This window comes from Fusarium keratoplasticum, chromosome 5 (assembly GCF_025433545.1).
Source record: "Fusarium keratoplasticum isolate Fu6.1 chromosome 5, whole genome shotgun sequence".
Classification (NCBI taxonomy): domain Eukaryota; kingdom Fungi; phylum Ascomycota; class Sordariomycetes; order Hypocreales; family Nectriaceae; genus Fusarium; species Fusarium keratoplasticum.
The window spans coordinates 494,151-510,291 of record NC_070533.1 but is presented as its reverse complement, the minus strand read 5'-3'; the positions used below and the strand labels follow the sequence as shown (position 1 = coordinate 510,291).

General features: G+C 54.0%; 5 protein-coding genes across 5 annotated transcripts; all 5 read right to left on the bottom strand.

Moving 5' to 3' along the window:
* Positions 1-380: 380 nt before the first annotated feature.
* NCS57_00681700 (uncharacterized protein) lies at positions 381-2,015 on the bottom strand (the record flags this gene model as incomplete). The annotated part of the gene is made up of 3 exons (XM_053056691.1): positions 381-703; positions 750-1,469; positions 1,517-2,015. 3 exons carry the CDS (start codon positions 2,013-2,015, stop codon positions 381-383), a joined length of 1,542 nt encoding a protein of 513 aa, XP_052912886.1.
* A 531-nt stretch (positions 2,016-2,546) lies between these two features.
* Positions 2,547-7,088, bottom strand: NCS57_00681600 (uncharacterized protein; the record flags this gene model as incomplete). The annotated part of the gene is made up of 2 exons (XM_053056690.1): positions 2,547-3,722; positions 3,771-7,088. 2 exons carry the CDS (start codon positions 7,086-7,088, stop codon positions 2,547-2,549), a joined length of 4,494 nt encoding a protein of 1,497 aa, XP_052912885.1.
* Positions 7,089-8,031: 943 nt separating this feature from the next.
* NCS57_00681500 (uncharacterized protein) lies at positions 8,032-8,369 on the bottom strand (the record flags this gene model as incomplete). Its single annotated transcript, XM_053056689.1, has 3 exons — positions 8,032-8,062; positions 8,115-8,214; positions 8,267-8,369. 3 exons carry the CDS (start codon positions 8,367-8,369, stop codon positions 8,032-8,034), a joined length of 234 nt encoding a protein of 77 aa, XP_052912884.1.
* A 1,086-nt stretch (positions 8,370-9,455) lies between these two features.
* Positions 9,456-10,165, bottom strand: NCS57_00681400 (uncharacterized protein; the record flags this gene model as incomplete). The annotated part of the gene is made up of 3 exons (XM_053056688.1): positions 9,456-9,553; positions 9,603-9,877; positions 9,927-10,165. 3 exons carry the CDS (start codon positions 10,163-10,165, stop codon positions 9,456-9,458), a joined length of 612 nt encoding a protein of 203 aa, XP_052912883.1.
* Positions 10,166-11,667: 1,502 nt separating this feature from the next.
* NCS57_00681300 (Arginase) lies at positions 11,668-12,784 on the bottom strand (the record flags this gene model as incomplete). Its single annotated transcript, XM_053056687.1, has 3 exons — positions 11,668-11,977; positions 12,031-12,614; positions 12,701-12,784. 3 exons carry the CDS (start codon positions 12,782-12,784, stop codon positions 11,668-11,670), a joined length of 978 nt encoding a protein of 325 aa, XP_052912882.1.
* Positions 12,785-16,141: the final 3,357 nt, after the last annotated feature.

The following is a 16,141-nucleotide window of genomic DNA, read 5'->3' as shown; positions in this document are numbered from 1 at the left end:
TTGTTTACTGATCACCAACTCACACCATTCTCATCGTCAGACTGGTTCAACATCACCATTGCAAGTGGGGTACCTACCTTGAGCCGGACGATAATCTGTCCGAATTCCAATGTTTGAGGCTTCATCTCACTTTGCAGCTTACAAATGCGAGCAAGCCTGATATTGGCCGTGCATGAAAGGACAAACATGATGTATCAGTGTGCTTACAAACAAACATGCTCACTGTCAGGCAACAGCAATAATGAAAATACATGTGGTCATCAAACGTGGTCAGTTTGGAATCAACGATACGTGTACAATTCAGGCCATCCTCAGCGTACAGCCAGGAAACTCTCCTCTTCAGATATCAATACGTGTACAGTTCAAGCATCACTAACATCTCAAAACCCTAGAGCCGCATTCGATGCCTCCACAGCCTCCCTAGCTCCCGGCCTCGCCCCCTCATCAATAACCAACCTCTCCAGCCCCATCGCCCTCCTCCCCACACCGTCCGCCCACCCCCGAAGCATCTCCTCCGTGGGCCGGTCCACGTGCCCCGACTCGCCCGCTCCTCCGGGGAAGTCTGGTCCCGGGGTGCCCCGCCGGAAGGCCTCGCGCTGGCGGACGAGGTATTCTGCGTTTTGCTGGGTTACGGGACAGACGGGGATGTAGAGGACGCTTGAGTCTGTTTTTCCGGCGTGGACTTTGTCGACTGAGTGGATGGCTGATCGTGTTAGTACCATGACGAAAACGAGGAAGAGGGAACTTACTGTCGCAGTGCCATCCTACAAAATCTCCAGGCCGAATCTCAGGAACATGCACCATGGTCCTCTCCAGCTCCAGATGCGGATGAAGCTCATCCGTGCACTCCTGACCTGTCCCCGGCGTAGCTCCTTGAAGCTCACTCGTCATGCCGTCAACACCCATAAACTCCCAGTTCTCCTCATCGAGGTAGTTGGCTGACGCACGACCTCTCTTGTTCTGGAAAAATGGTCGTAGAAGCACGTATGCCGTCGACAGCTTCATGAGGGGGTTCACGAGAAGCGTACCCTCGGCTGGTTTGGTGTGGCTCATGCTCATCCAGCCCTGCCACATCCTGAACATGGAACAAGGTCCGAGACCGTCGTAGAGGTTGTTGACAGCTTCCACTCGTCCGCTTGCGTCCCAAGGATCGTATTCTTCCCACTTGCCTTCTAGGATACGGTCGTATACGCCTCCGCGGCCGTAACCCTCCTTCTCCCATCGTTCAACACTGCCGCCATCGATATGAGGACCTAGAGCAAACGAGGCATCACCGGGCTGTCGAATGCGAAGACGGTCGGCGTATGAAAACGGCTGATCCAGAAAGATGGGCGTATCAGGGGATGATGAGTGCCATAGGAAGGACATCAGATGGTGCTGAACCCGAAGAAAGTTAGGGTGAGCGCGAGCCTTGAGCTGAGGAGCAGACCAATACAACTCATAAACCTGAGGGTCATGAGCCGGAAAAGCTACAAACTGTCAGCATATAAATCTACAAGCGTAGATAAGTACTCACCTCTAGTTGAGGGATTCTTCTTGACATACTCCTCAACCTCATCCTTGTAAGCCCTCGCCTCAGCCTCCGGAATAACACCCTTGATAACAACAGCACCCCTCTTCCTAATCTCCTCCTTCAAGACATCAACATCCTTCTCAAAATCCGAAAACTCAACCTGAGGAATAACAGAAGGGCCCTTCTTTGCGATGATTTCGTTTTCTCTTCGAAGCTGTCGCAGGAGTCTGCCCCAGCTTGCCACAATCTCCTTTTCCCGACCACGAACAAGATCGCACTTTAGTTCGCGGAATCGATCGGGGAGGGGCTCTCTCTTTGCGCCTGAAAGGGATGTGAAGGCGTCTGAAATGTCGCCTTCTTTCTTTGTTGACTTTTGCGCCGCTGCTGTCGTCATGCGTCGACAAAAGCCCTTGGGCGTTTTAGCCAGAGAAGCTCTCAACATGATGGCCACTGTTTCAAACAAGAAAAGAGGAGTAAGAGCTGTGTGTCTGATGACCACCATCTCATCATCAAACGTCAACACATCCCTTCCATTCTTATATCCTTCCGTGAGGAGTGCGGGACTACCCCTTTCGGAAGTCCGCACTCCTCCTCTCTGGATCTACTAAATACCACCACACTTTTTCGCAAATACCCGAAAGTTAATCCACACACTGATGGGGACACTCAAAAGCAAGTTTGCTGACGACTCGGGAGTGGGCTCGGTGTGCTGCAATGTGCGTGTCGGTGGACAATGTCCCGACGTTAGCCAGCCTTGGTGGCTGTGATGGATGGCTCAAGTAGCATCACTGGCAAAAGAGAGACAAAAACACTGCCAATCACTAAAAAGCCGTAATAAATACCCAGAATATGTCAAATATGTCGGTCCCTTCCTCATCAACACCATCAAGTCCCTCGTAGTAATGCAGTGCAGCTGCCCGTCCCTAACGATACTGGTATTATACAAGATAACTAAACATCAACACCCTAGCACCGTATGTCTTCTCTATGAGCCCTCCCCAACTCCTGATGCTGTCTTTGGCCGTATGCTTGATTAGTCGATCTCCCCTAGCGCCCTCTTCATCCGTTCTTTTAGGTCTCGGTTCTCCAGCTCCAGTCCTCCCAGCCTCTGCCTCGCCGCGTGTCGGTCCTGGTTGCGTCCTTCTCGCTCCATCTTGAGCTTGTACTCCATGTCTCGCAGTCGGAACAGCCATCGGTTGTCATTGTTGTTGCCTGCCTCATCGGTGAGGGCTGCCATGTCTCTAAGACCCAGTCCGCCGGCCGAAGAGCCAGGAAGGGCTGCGGCGGATGATCTCGTCATGGTGGATGTCCGCGTTTTGGACCTGGACCGACTGGACCGATCTCTATTCTGTTCACCCGGTCCACGAGGTATTGATGGCGATGGTGAGCCGCCGCCACTGGCTGGAACTGGAATCAATGAATCAGAAGCTTCCCTGGACGAGTACGCCGCCCGGGCTCGGACATCGTTGGCCGTGCGGAGAGTGGTATTCTCGACCTTGAGCTGACGGTATGCCTCTTCTAGTCGCGAGTAGCGGGCATCGTGGCTCAATGACCCAGACGCGACCGAGTTCCTCACCATAGTTTCTAGTCGATCCAACTTCTTGGTGCGGACATCGAGGTTGTTCTCCAGAGTCTGATATTCGCGATACAAGTCTCGCTCCACAGACTTGATCCTCGACTCGAACGAGCCGACCATGAGCTCGATGGCCTTGACGGCAGCCAGCAAGTTCTTGGAGAAGCCGGGAAGACGGTTGGCAACCACTTCCAGCGATGGCAGCACCTGTCGATCGATAAGAGCGTTGCCATTAGCCCACTCCCTGCCGCACAGCTTGCTGAGCTTCTGCCAGAGCAGAAGAAGCAGTTCGTTGCGCTCTTGAAGTTGCTCGCGAGCAGTCTGCTCCAATATCGCGATCCGCCTGCGATCCTGGCCCCGTGTCGTCTCGAGTTCTGCAATCCGGATATCCTGACTGCTGGCGGTACGAGTAAGATGTTGGTGCGTCTTCTGGAACGTCTCGTACTGAGACTTGGTGTTTCTGTGAGCAACACGCTCCTTTTCGAGCAGCTCGGCGAGCTTGCGGCTCTCAAGGGCATGAGACTCGAGTAGAGAATCACGCATCTTGATGATGCGATCCTTCTCCACCAATGCAGCCTTGCTTGCATCGAGGTCGCGAATCGTATTCTCGAGCTCTCGTTGCAGCTTGGCAATAGACTGTCATCGAATTAGCACAAATCTCCTTATGCTTAGAGTAGAACATACCTTGAGAAGGGAAGAGCGAGTGCCGTTGAGGTCACCCAGAGCCTCACGCAAGTTATTCTCGAGCTCCATCAGCCTCTCCTTCCACTCGGTAGCTTCCACTTCTCTCGACGTCAAGTTCTTACGCAGGCGTCGTGCCTCATCCTTAGCAGCAGACGCCTCCCTGTTGAGCTCGTTGACGAACTGTTGCACCTCCTCCTTCTCCTGGTCCGCAACGATCTCTCGTTGGTGTCTCTCCTGCTGCAAGCGGTTCTCCAGCTCCTTAACCCGGTCCTTTTCTTCGCGCAGGCTTTGTTCGGCGTTGGCCAGGGCCGCCTCGAGATCTCCGATGCGGATCTTGTCACCCTCTTGCTCTTCGCGAAGGAAGGCAATCTCTCCTTGAGAAGACTCCTGTTGCACCGACAGTCGCTGGTTCTTGTCGTTGGCTTCCATGAGTTTCTGCTCCAGCTCCTCAAGCTCCTTGTTGGAAGAATCCAACTCCTGCTCGAGCTGTTGGATCCGGCGCATCTTGCTCTCCTGGTCGTCTTCGAGTCGAATGAGGGCCTCGCTCATCTTTCGCATCTCTTCCTGCAAGGCGTCGAAATTCTCTGAGCGGTCCTGAAGGTCTGCTTGAAGTCGTTGCATCTCATCGGCATGCTGGTCCGCCTCTGACTCTAGAGCGTCGATCTCCTCTTGTGCTTCTTTTCGGAGCGACTCGAATTCGTTTTCCATGTCGCTTTGCTCGCGCAGAGCCTCATCGCGCTCCGACTGCAAAGCGACCAAGTCGTTCATGGCATTGTTGAGATCCTCTTGCAGAGACAGTGCTGCCTCCTCGGCCTGGCGTTTACCGTCGATGGCCGTTTCAAAGTCCTCCATACAAGTCTCGAGCTCACGCTGCAGCTCCTGATTCTGTAGCTTGACTTCGCTGATCTTGTCACGGAGTTCGGCCATCTTGTTTTCCATCTCTTCGCGCTCTGCTTCTTCCTCTATTTGCGTCCGTGTCTTTATGCTGCCGCGCGACTGTGGCCTTTCGGGACCGCCGACTTGTGAAGCCGATCGCTCAAGTAGACTGTCGATGGTGGAGGGCGCGGGGCGACCTCGTCGCTGAGCCATCTTGAGGTCCTCAATCTCTTGGTAGAGGCGCTCTTTCTCGCGGTTCCTCGATGTCAGCATTGACGTCTGGGCGCCAACTTCTCGTCGCAACTCAGCATTCTCATGGCGTAGCTGCTCACTCTCTCGGCGCAACTCGTCAACGAGGGTAGTGGCCGCGCTGAAGTTGCCGTTGGAGCCCTCTATTTCGCCTGACAAGCCTGAAACAGGTCGACTCGGTTCCATGTTGGCGTCTCGCTGCTTCTTGGTGATGTTGTAGATGTTGGTCGTATGGTGCAGACCACCCTGTCCGCCGGTCAAGCCCGACATGTCCTGCTTCAGCTTAAAGACCTCGTCTCGCAACCTCCTGTTCTCGTCATCGGCTTGCTCTCTCCGGGCTGTCTCTTGTTCAAGGAGGTCCTTCCAAACGTCGGCTTCTTCCTGTCTGCCCAAGTTGTCACTTGTCCTCTCGCCAAGTGATCTCACAATGTCGGCAAACTTTCGTCTCTCTGATTCCTTGTTAAGGCTCTCAGATCGAAGTCTTTCGATTTCTGTTGCATACTCCTCGACCCGCTCGCGCAAAAAGATTAGTTCCTCCTCTCGCTCCTGAGCCTCCTCGTCACCCATTCGAGCCGTTTGGTCTGTTGAAGATGTACCGCTCTGTGCTGTGCTTGGTCGTTCACCCTCATCCTTAATCTGCTTCTCCAACTCCTTGACTCTTCTTCGCAGAACCTTGTTGTCCCGCTGTAGCACCGCAAGGCCAGTCTTGAGCTCAACATTCTCGGAAATCATCTCCTTGATACCCTCTTCTGATAGCTTGTCCAGGCGATCGCTCAAGAACATAACTTTGAGCTTTAGATCAAAGTTCTCCTTGGACAGCCTCTCGATAGTGCTGCTCTGCTCTTTGAGGGTCAAGTTCCTTCCCGACCGAGCCGTGGTCACTGAACCCATGGTGACCGAGGAAGGTTTCCGGGGGGTCTCTAGTCCACCCTTGAACTTGTACTCCTTGGCCAGAGATTCGGGTACCTGAACGTTCCTAACATGTCGTGCTATAACTGTGTCTGTTGGCGCAGTGTTGAACCCTTCCTTAGAGGGCTTGGGTGTACTGAGCAAACCAGAGCGTCGCGGTCGTTCGGGACTATCGACTTCGGGGAGCGGCTCCAGTTGCGGTAATGACGTGTCGGTGTAATCTTCTGCGCCAAAGGCTGATCCTATGCTTCCTATGCTGATGGACCTCAAGATGGGGTTGCTCGTGTGTCGTGTCATCCCCATGGCGGGAACAGCGCCGCCAGACTGGAGGGCATAGTCGGTGCCAAGGCCAACAGTCATGTCGCTGCCTTCGTGTGACTCGGGGTTTGTCACGAAAGAAGATGTCGATGATCGTTGGCTTCCGAAGCGACTGCGCAAGTACTTGGGTCGTCGGCTGCGCAAGGAATGGCCAGGGGTACTACCAGCAAGAGACTGGCCTTGAGTATCGTGTTCTCCTGAGCTGGATATTATGGAACTCTCGTGCTCTGTGTCGCGGTCCTCGCTCTCGTCGGCCGCGCCTTGATTATCTCCTGGCTGGCTAGCCATACTAACAGCTCGCGAGATGGTCCTCCGGGCAGCGGCGGCGGTAGGGGATGAGTCGAAGTTCTCGAAACTGGAGGTGTTGGTGGCTGTGGTGGTCACATCGTGCTCGTCCTGCTCCTGTATCGTTGGTCCAAGTCGGGGGACTGGCTTCTTTGTCGGCGAATCAAATTGGTACGTGTCATCAACACCGCCCGCGTTGTTCGTCGATGCCGTGGGAATAGGCGATAGGGCGGGCAAAAAGCTAGACTCCACGTCTCCGAGGTGGCGCCTGACGTCCTCCTCGGTCAGGGAATCATCAGGGCCCCGTGTGAAATCGACAGTTACGGGGTCAAAGTAGCTGCTTTCAGGGGCTAGATGCCCAGGGACTCGCAGCATTGCATTGTTGTCGCGGATCGCTGCTCTTGAGGATGAGGCGCTTCTCGGTTGGAGATTCGTGGGTGTCGGGGATTTGCTCTTGGTAGCATCAGCCATCAGGTCCAAGGTCGCGGTGGTCGGGTTTGTCGAGGCCTGCGCCGGGGAAGTAGCTGCGACTGTGTCTGCTGTCGTGGTAGATGTCTCGGCGATATCATATTCGTCGTCGACGCGATGGGCCGTCTGAGGACGCGACCCGTTGCTGTTGCTAGGGCTCGAGGGCTGCTGGCCGGAGGGGCCTTGGCCATGGTCTTGCTCATCGGTGGCCATGATGCATTGCGGCAGCGGCGTGATTGTCTAGGCGAAAAGCCCTGGGCTGGGCTGGATGGGCAAGCTGGCTCTTGCAGCAGCTGTGGGTTTTTGTTGATCGTTGGCTTCTAGGAAAAGGGAGAAAACGGCTGACTCCTGCGGTGGTTCTCGATGTTTTGCCTGAGCGTCACCACTCACTGTCGCTCTCTCACTGGAGGCAAAACCTTGACTGCTCTGGGCTCCTTGCGCCGTCGGGCGCCTGGGCCGTTGAACGGGATCCGGGCGGCCCCTCCAGAGCACCCCGTAGCGCTGGCTTGGGCGCCGCCGAGTGGCCAGTGAGGCCCTGGAGCCCTGTAGCTTTAGCGGCGCGGGAGGGGAGGATAGTGGGCCGTCACCCATGCGCCTGGTGCCCAGAAGCCCAGCTGGTTGCCGGGGACAACCGTGACACCTGCTGAAGGGATTCGTGGTGTTTTGTCACGGACGGGTCTCGTTAAATGAGCTGAGCGGCGAGAGTTCAATGCCTTGTCTGTTGTGTTGGTAATGTTTCATTGGCACTTTCTGTTGATCTGGTCTATGTGTTCAGTTCGGCATTCCCGATAGGAGCTTTATGCAGTTCTGGTAGATTTGGTCCCCCTATATCAGCCAATATTTGTATTGACCAGCTTGCGCAAAAGTCTAGATACAATTACGGCATAACATCAACATAGCGGAGGAATTCCGCAGATTGGATTTACGACTAGGATTCCTCGCTTCTATCACAGCCCTGCCGGGGTAGGAATTGGCAAGAAACTCAATGGTTCTTAGAGGTAGCCACAGCTCGAGCCACACCTTGTTGGCCACATAGATGATAGAATCACAAGGAGCAGGTGCAACAACGAGAACTTGGTTGGGAATATGTCGTATTAATTCATATAAAGCTCATATCATTCTGAGCATCCATTACATTATCCATATCGTAGTCTCCTTACTGGGAGATCTTGGGATCGACCTTCTTGCTGTCTCGAATGTCAGCCACAGCTCAGCTCATCAGCCACATTGATCACTCACCCAGACTGCTTCTCATAAGCTTCTCGCGCGAAATCGGTCGCCTTCTCCTGCTGGTCGGGAGAAATGTTGAAGCCAGCCTTGGAGGAGGCAAAGGCGACACCTAAAACCTGTCAACGATCTCGTCTCCTAGTAATGAGGTTGCTTGGACATACCCTTGTCAAGGTAGTCCTGGCTCTCGCCCTTCTTCTCTTCCTTCTGGCCCTCTGACTTCTGGCCCTTGCTAACATTAGAGACGGCGTCCTTGATGAAATCCATGATGACGAGTTGTTGTTAAGAAAGCTTGTGATGCAAAGTTAAGAGACAAGTTGCGATGGTTTACAGAACAGACTCAACACAAGCCAGGCCATCCGTCCCTTTTATACCCAGACCAACGTGCCCGAAACCCCTCGGGATCAATCAACGGAAAGAGGAATGACATGCAGATCCATCTCGATTTCCTGCCTCGAACCAGGCTATCACGACCCCTCTTCTTTCGTCATCGCCTTCATGGTTAGACCTGAATCCAAACCCCTCACTCAGGCGGGCAGGGGGGGTACGATTGTCGCGCTACGTCACTCTAGACCCTGAGCCAACTCGTTCGCATGTGCCCATGACGGCCGAGTTCATCATCATCCCGCATCCGGCCGACGCCGATCATCCAAGGCCAAGCCAGTGGAAGAGCTCCAGAAGGCGGGTTGAAGCCCAGATCTCGGGAATACGGCTTCGGATTCCATCATTGACCAAGGCAGCTGGTATGGAGGAATCAGGGTCGTTTGAAACCCAATTGCTGAATCTCTCCGAAACACCGCGAGATCCCGTGGGGCAAGGCTTGATACCCTTACCGAGCTGAACTGCGCCCGTCTGGGCTGAGCTAGCGTGTGACTGACCTGTGATACAGCCATTCAAGATAAGCTGCTTGAATGCGGGTTCTGGTCTGGATGCTGTTTGTGAGCTCCATCACGACCGAGCTAGACAAGAACAAGACACGGGCCGGGGTGCTTGGAAGCTTCGCAAGCTTTTAGCGTCAGATAGCTTCCGGTAGGTGTGGGCGCGGGAGGGAGCCAAGTCGAGGGAACTGACAATGCCGAGTGTGTTTGCGAATGAAGATTGTATTCTCTCTTGACTATTAACATTTACGTGCTCAAAAATATCTATCTCAAAACGAGTTCAGTACTGTAGATCATCCAAATGCGGCCTAATTCTTGGTCGTAATAAAACTCCTTCCCATGCTGCGCTTCTTTGCGTGCGTTCAAACTTTGGTATTCATTCAAATCATTGACTCCGTGCCTCGTAGGCCATGCATCGTTATCGTTAACCAAAATGGTCTCACCCTCGACGTCCTTTTAGCGTGCTGTACTCTCCCTATGAGTTGACAAACACCTGGTAGGCCATGATCATGACCCAGATGAAGAAGACGGTGCCCGTCAGCGACATGGCGAAAACCAACTGCCAACATTGACCTGCAATTCGTTAGTTCAGTCCAGGTTAACTTCGAGAGTGTCCACGTACAGATGTTTCGCTGTTGCAGCCAGGCCATGGTTCGCTCGCTCTGCCCTGTTGGGTTGCGCCCAAAGACCTGCACGTCGCAAACGCTCTGGATCGAGCCATTAGGTCCAAACAGTTGTATTCCGACGATGACGAGCCCGACGAGCCATAGCACAAAGAACATGAAGGCGCCGATCATGACAATCGCAGGGAGAAGACGTCGTTGAGCGATGAGCCAGAAGATGCCGATGATGAAGATGACGGTGAGGGAGCCGACGGTGATAAAGTAGGGGAAGTACCTGCGCAAGTTAGTTGCGATTGCCGACGTGGACCTGGAGATGTGCGTACCAAGGGATCGGGAGGAGGAGCTGCTCCTGGATCTGGATAAAGCTGGAAAAGACACCGATGATGGACGTCGAGGCGAGCAGAATGACAAAGATCCAAAAGTTGAGCTGGATGGGCGGCCAGTTGTAGGTCCGCACATGGCTGGCGGGTGGTCGACTGGAGGACAGGGCAGACCTCGTGAAGCTGGTGCCCGTCCATCCAGTCGAGCCGGTGAAGCCGGTCGTTGTTGACTTGGCGACCATGGTGATGGTAGTCGAGCCCTCGAGTTTTGATGTTAAAGAAAACTTGGCGTCGTGATAACTGCTCTGGGGAGAGAACCAGTTCAAATACAGATCAAGCGTTGCATAAACTCGGCCTGTGTAACCTCGTGTTTGTCTGGAAACCTTGTCGTCCCAGCTCAATCAATCGTAACTCGTCGTTGAAGCTCGGCGTGACGCTCACGTCCTTTTAACGTTTCCCCCTTATTCCTCGAACCAATCCCCGACAAGTCAAGAAAGCCTGCTGTCGATTTTCCTTCTGAGTACCCAATGCACAACGGACTGCCACGTCGCAAGGCGGCGCCTAACCCCCCACCGATCGCGGCCGTTGATCAGCCAGTGGTTCCCGGGTGCCTGGCAGCAAAAGCAGGGTCCTCAATCCCAATGTGAGTTTGTGACCGCTTGAGATGCAGATGACACAAATGGGTGAGACGAGAGCGGTGATGCCTCACGCGAGAGGAATGTTGGTTCGCCTCGTCGGGTCGATTCGCGGGGTGGAGATTGGCGGGTGATGCGCTGTACGTGATGTGACGTCGGAGTCTCGGGCGTCGAGATGGATGCCAAGGCGAGATTTTGGGTTGAGGAGACAGGCGGTGGATGATGCTTTGGTGTCGCTTTGTCGCTGGGTTGAGTAGCAGGTATTGAAGCTCGTGAGATGGCGCGTTCGAAGCTGAGTTATTAATCGTCGATGGTGTTGATGTTGTTGTTAATGGGAAGTTGGCCAAATTACCAAATCATCAACGCGACGGGGCAATGGAAGTAAAAGAAGTCCAAGTCAACGAATGCCCAAAAAGAAATTACAACCCAAGCGCCACACGATTTTTATTTGTTCGTCCAATGTCAGTTCATGGTCTCGGCGTCCATCATTTAAAAAATTGTCCGACACCCTTTATTTTGGTGAGGCTTTCTCACTTTAGGAGGCTGGGAGCTGCCCCCCTTGTAAATCCCGATGGCTGGGACGCACGCCAAACATGCATTTCCGGGGCGGACGATGACGCTTTGGCGGCTTCTGAATGGATACACGTAACAAAGCCCAGCCTTCGAGATGGATTCTTTTATTTCGGATCGCCTGGGATTTTGATTTCTGGAATTATTTTTGTATGCCTCGGGTGAGGCTTGACAGGATTTGCCAAGCGGTGACATGCTTCTCACCGACTTCCGAGCTGACGTTTTCTATGTTACTCCTGACTAGGACCCTGGGTGTCATGCAAGCCCTGACGATCTTTTTCGCCTTGACAGTTTTCTCAACAGTTTACTTGACAGTTTACTTGAGGCGATTACTAAATCTCATGTGAAAGCAGAAGCAAAGGCAAAGTCAGTTCCCGAGGAAAGAAGTTGTGACGTTTTATTTCGAGAGTGATCTCGGTAGTCCTATATGCGCCGGCCCAATCATCATTCAACTCAAGGATATCATAAATACTCCCATCCCAATGCATTTCCCATCCATCATACAAAAAGTTCACTTTTTTTCAAGACACGCCTCCAGCTTACAGGAGGGTCTCACCAAGGGCGCATCGCACCAGGGAGCAGCCGGCACGGATAGTGTCCTGCTCAGCCTGCGCGCCATCGGCGAGCTTGGGGTTCACCTCGACCAGGTCGACGGCCACAAGGTTGCCGGTCTGGTGCACGGCCTCGCAGATGTAGTCACCCTCGCGGAGTGTGAGGCCGCCTCGGACGGGAGTTCCGGTGCTGGGAGCCCACATGGGGTCGAGGGCGTCGACATCGAAGGACAGGTGGATGGGGGTGTCGTTGCCGATGTGGGCGAGGGCCATCTCGACGACGCGGCCAATGCCGTGGCTGTAGTTGCGAGTTAGTCAGGGCTCAGGGGAAAGTTTAAGGTTAAAACGTACCGGTCGACATCGTGCATGCTAAAGGCCTTGATGCCGTGCTCACGGAGGATCTTTCGCTCGCCAACATCGACAGAGCGGAGACCAATGTAGACGAGCTTCTTAACGCTCAGGCGCATGTCATCCTCAATCCATCCAAAGTACTCCTCGTTGTCATCCTTGGCAAGGCCAGTGAGGAAGGCCACGGGCATGCCGTGGATGTTACCGCTGTCGCTGCTCTCAGGGGTGTTGATGTCGGAGTGAGCATCGACCCAGATGACGGCGATCTCGCGGTTGAGGCGCTCACGGGTGGCCTTGGCAGTGCCGGCAATGGTTCCAATGGCAATGCTGTGGTCACCACCGAGGGTGAGAGTCATGCGGCCCTCGCGGGAGTGCTCATAGGTCTGGGAGGCGATCTTGCGGGTGACGGCCGAGGCATGGCGGGCCTTCTTCATGCCACGGTAGTCGGGGTCCGACTCGGGGATGATGTCGTCGAATTGCTGGACCTTCTCATCGCCAAAGATCTTGTAGCCGAGCTCCTCTCGGATCTCAGTAAGGAGACCAGCCTCGATAAGCACGGAAGGGCCGTCGTCGACACCGGCCTTGGGCTAGAAGAGGATACGAGTCAGCACGCGATTGCAACCACACACATATGAAAATTTCTATTCCACAGTCAAGGGGTTGAATGTCTTACCTGACCGCCAGAGAATCCAACAGCAACAACACCAAGCTCCTCGGGCTTGGAGAGGAAGCGGCTGTCAATGAGACCGGTGTTCATGATTGCGGTTTATGGGTGAAGGGCGGAATGTGGGGGGAGAAATGACGTAGTGGGCTCTGATAAGAGAGATAAGGTTGCTTTGTTGAGGAACAAAGAAGTTTGTAGAAGAGTGAGTGTGTGTGATGAGGGAAAAAAAAAAAGAGAAGAGAAGTTCTCAACGAAAGAGCGAGACAGCTTCCATTTGTATTCGGAGCTGTTGAGCACTGCCCTCCATCTCGCCGACTTTGTTGATGGCTGCAATCGGCCGGCGGCAAGCTACCTGACACAGGGACCCTCCCAGGGCTGGAAGCGGAAGAAAAGAGATCAGGTAATAGCGTCGATCCCGGGAGCCGTTGACGGCGCGGGGGTTACGATCTGAGACCTTGTCAATGGGTATCTCCTTGCTTGCGCGAAGACTACCATCGCGTATTCGCCCCACTGCTAAGGTACTATCTAAGCGCCTGGTGTATCGTGCAGGAGGCTGTTATGATTATATTGCGGCCAGAGTGTGCTAATTGAGGCACTAACCGTAATTGGTTTAGTTCCTTGCAAAGTACGCGTTGGTAGTCTTCGCGCAAGCAAGGAGATGGATGCTCGGGTCGAGTTGTCGTTTGTCAACGTTGTACGCGAGAGAACTCGTGTTCTGGACTGGAGGTCATCCACAAAAATCCATCTACCAAACATCAGCACACCACTAACTCGATCCCTGCAAGCTGAAGGGTGGGAGCTGACTGCCCGTCATCGGGTCATCCGACACCAATTGCCAGTGAGTCCAAACTGATTCCGGCTTAGCAGAAGAGACCCCCGACTCGACTTCTGTCCTCTTGTTGGCCAAGTGTCATCCCTTCTGGAACTGGCGTGCCCCCCCGCTGGATCTCGACAGGACAGGGCATGGTTTCTGTTACGCTCTCGATCACAGATTCTCCATTCTTTTTTCTGTTTCCCCAAAATCCCCGATTCCCCAATTGGCGCAACCCCTCCTGGCAAGTGCCGGACGTCAACCATCCTATGTTTTTCGCTAGGTGTTGTTGCCCTGAAAAGTTGACTCTGAATGGCCCTAGCGATAGCATCATCTGAACAACCTCTGCGCAACCTCTGAGCGCCCGCCGGCCAGAGGAAACGTGGGATGTCAGCGTCAAAGCCGCAGGTAGCCACCACCGCGCGCACTGGAGCCGTCGGCGGTTTATGTAATGTTAGGTAATGGCATCTATCACAGTTGCACGCATTGCCAGGTGATGCCCGGCACTCCTTACCCCTAAGTTACTAGCCGTATCTTCGTGGAGGAGTTGGCTGGGGTCCTCGGCTGGGGCCCTCGGAGGTGCTCGGAGCCAACGAGCATAAGAATCGCGGGTCTTCCTTCCCCTAAGTTACTAGCTGTCTTTGAATATCATGCGCTGCCTTCCCCTAAGTTACTAGCTATCTTGTGTCCTCATGCGACGATTTCCTCTAAGTTACTAGCCCTCTTCCACCATGACTCGACCTGATCCATCCGCCATGCCTGTATCGCCTCATCCACGCGCCTCGACGCCCGCACAACTACGCTCAACCTTGGAGGATGTCGTCCAGTGGATGGAAAATCACCGGCCATAGCCGCAGTCGCTCATGACTTGACCCCATCGCCGTCTCCAATTCGTCCATGACCCTATCGCCGCGCTTCCGAACACAACGTGCCTCAGGACGCAACCCGCTTCACCGATTTTTTTCTTCTCGGGCCAAGGCATGGCATTCCTGGTGATGATGTCGATTGCTTTTCAAAATACGTAACCCCCCACGCTCAACTTCCATGTCCGACACGTTTTCCTGCCCGCCGCCGGCCGTTCCATTTCCTGGGGAACATCCGGAGCCGCAACGAGGATGCAGTCACATCCCCACAGGCAGTGCTTTTTCTCACAAATGTGCCTGGCCCCCGGATGTGTCTCTCAAGAATCCTTGAGTTGGGCTGTAGACCGCAACGTTGTCGATGTCGGTAAGTATGTTGGGTATCAGATTGATGCTGCCGAGACGCAATGGCCCTGCTATGACTTCATGTTGGACAGACTCTCACGAGATTGTGCGACACCCCACCACTCGGTGGCTTTCATCGGCTGCGACGGTTTGTAAGCGAGTTACAGATAACGAGACAATACTGACAAGCTGTTGCGCTGGACGGGTGTTTGCGTTGACTCTTGCAGTAATCCTGCAGCAATCGACTTTCAGGCAATACGGATAAAGCGTCGCGGGCGCACACATTCCCCTCCAAGCGCGGCAATCACACAAAGTCGGAGAGCACAGTCACCTACACCTATCTTTACCTCGACCTCCAGCCAAACTCGTGGAACTCGGAAAGCCTCAGTCTCTGATCCGAAACATGAACCAAGCATTCGAGAACGAGCGAAAATGAAACTCGGGTCGTCTATGCAACAGCACAGCCAGGCAAGCCTCATGGGTTAGGTGGACGATCTTCACCCGCCCTTGACCTGCGCGCCCGGTGTTGATACTCGTCCGGGGCTGACACTGTGCCTCTAGACTTTCCATGTCTTGGAATGGCATGGTAAAACTCGGTCCCTGGAGTTCCTGCTGCTTCAAGTCTGGCTGGCTGGTCAACAAGTGCCTGGAACACTGATCGCCCGCGACAGACAATCCTATCCATCTCCAGCAGTCCACGCGACGGTCTCAAACAGCTTCTCCACAGCAAAAGCTTAGCAAATACCTTAAAACCGCATTAGATGTTACGAATTCCGCACACGCAACGAACGAACATGATGGTAGGTTCCCGGAAGGCCCGGGTTCGAGCGGATTCGAGTCCGATTATGGGAGGTGACAAGACGGCACTGCCTCGATGCCTTGGTGCTATCAAAGTTGCATTTACGACCCCGTGGATGCCAAACTGTGAGTGATTCCACCAACTCGGTTCTCAACAGGTCGATGATGATGAATGTCTCTCCTTGCGAGTCTAGAAGAGCCGGGGACTCTGCCATTGTCTCTCGGTGCTCGGACTTGACCTTGAGTATTCGATATTTGGTGAGCAAATATTCATGACAGGTGCATGTCACCGCCTCCATCTCAATCGACGATCCGTAAACCTTCTCCTTAAGGGCCAAGGATGTTGCAGCGGTCGAGGGAACGCAAACGGCGGCAGCGGTAAATTTCGGTGCCCACTTTCGGAGTGCAGCCCGTCACCGAAGATCTTGTTCAATGTCCAAGAATCAACAAGATCTGACGCCACGGGCGGGCCTGGCGCCACACCGCTCAGGGCTCAGGGGCAATGAACAGCTCCTGAGTAGGAGAGCCTCAATTCCTGCTAGAGGTTTTGTCACGCGACAGTTTGTAGTTGAAGATTTGTGCCAATTGTAGTTGTGGTTTCTTTTTACGAGGTTTCCCCTAGAATTGTGTCTATGC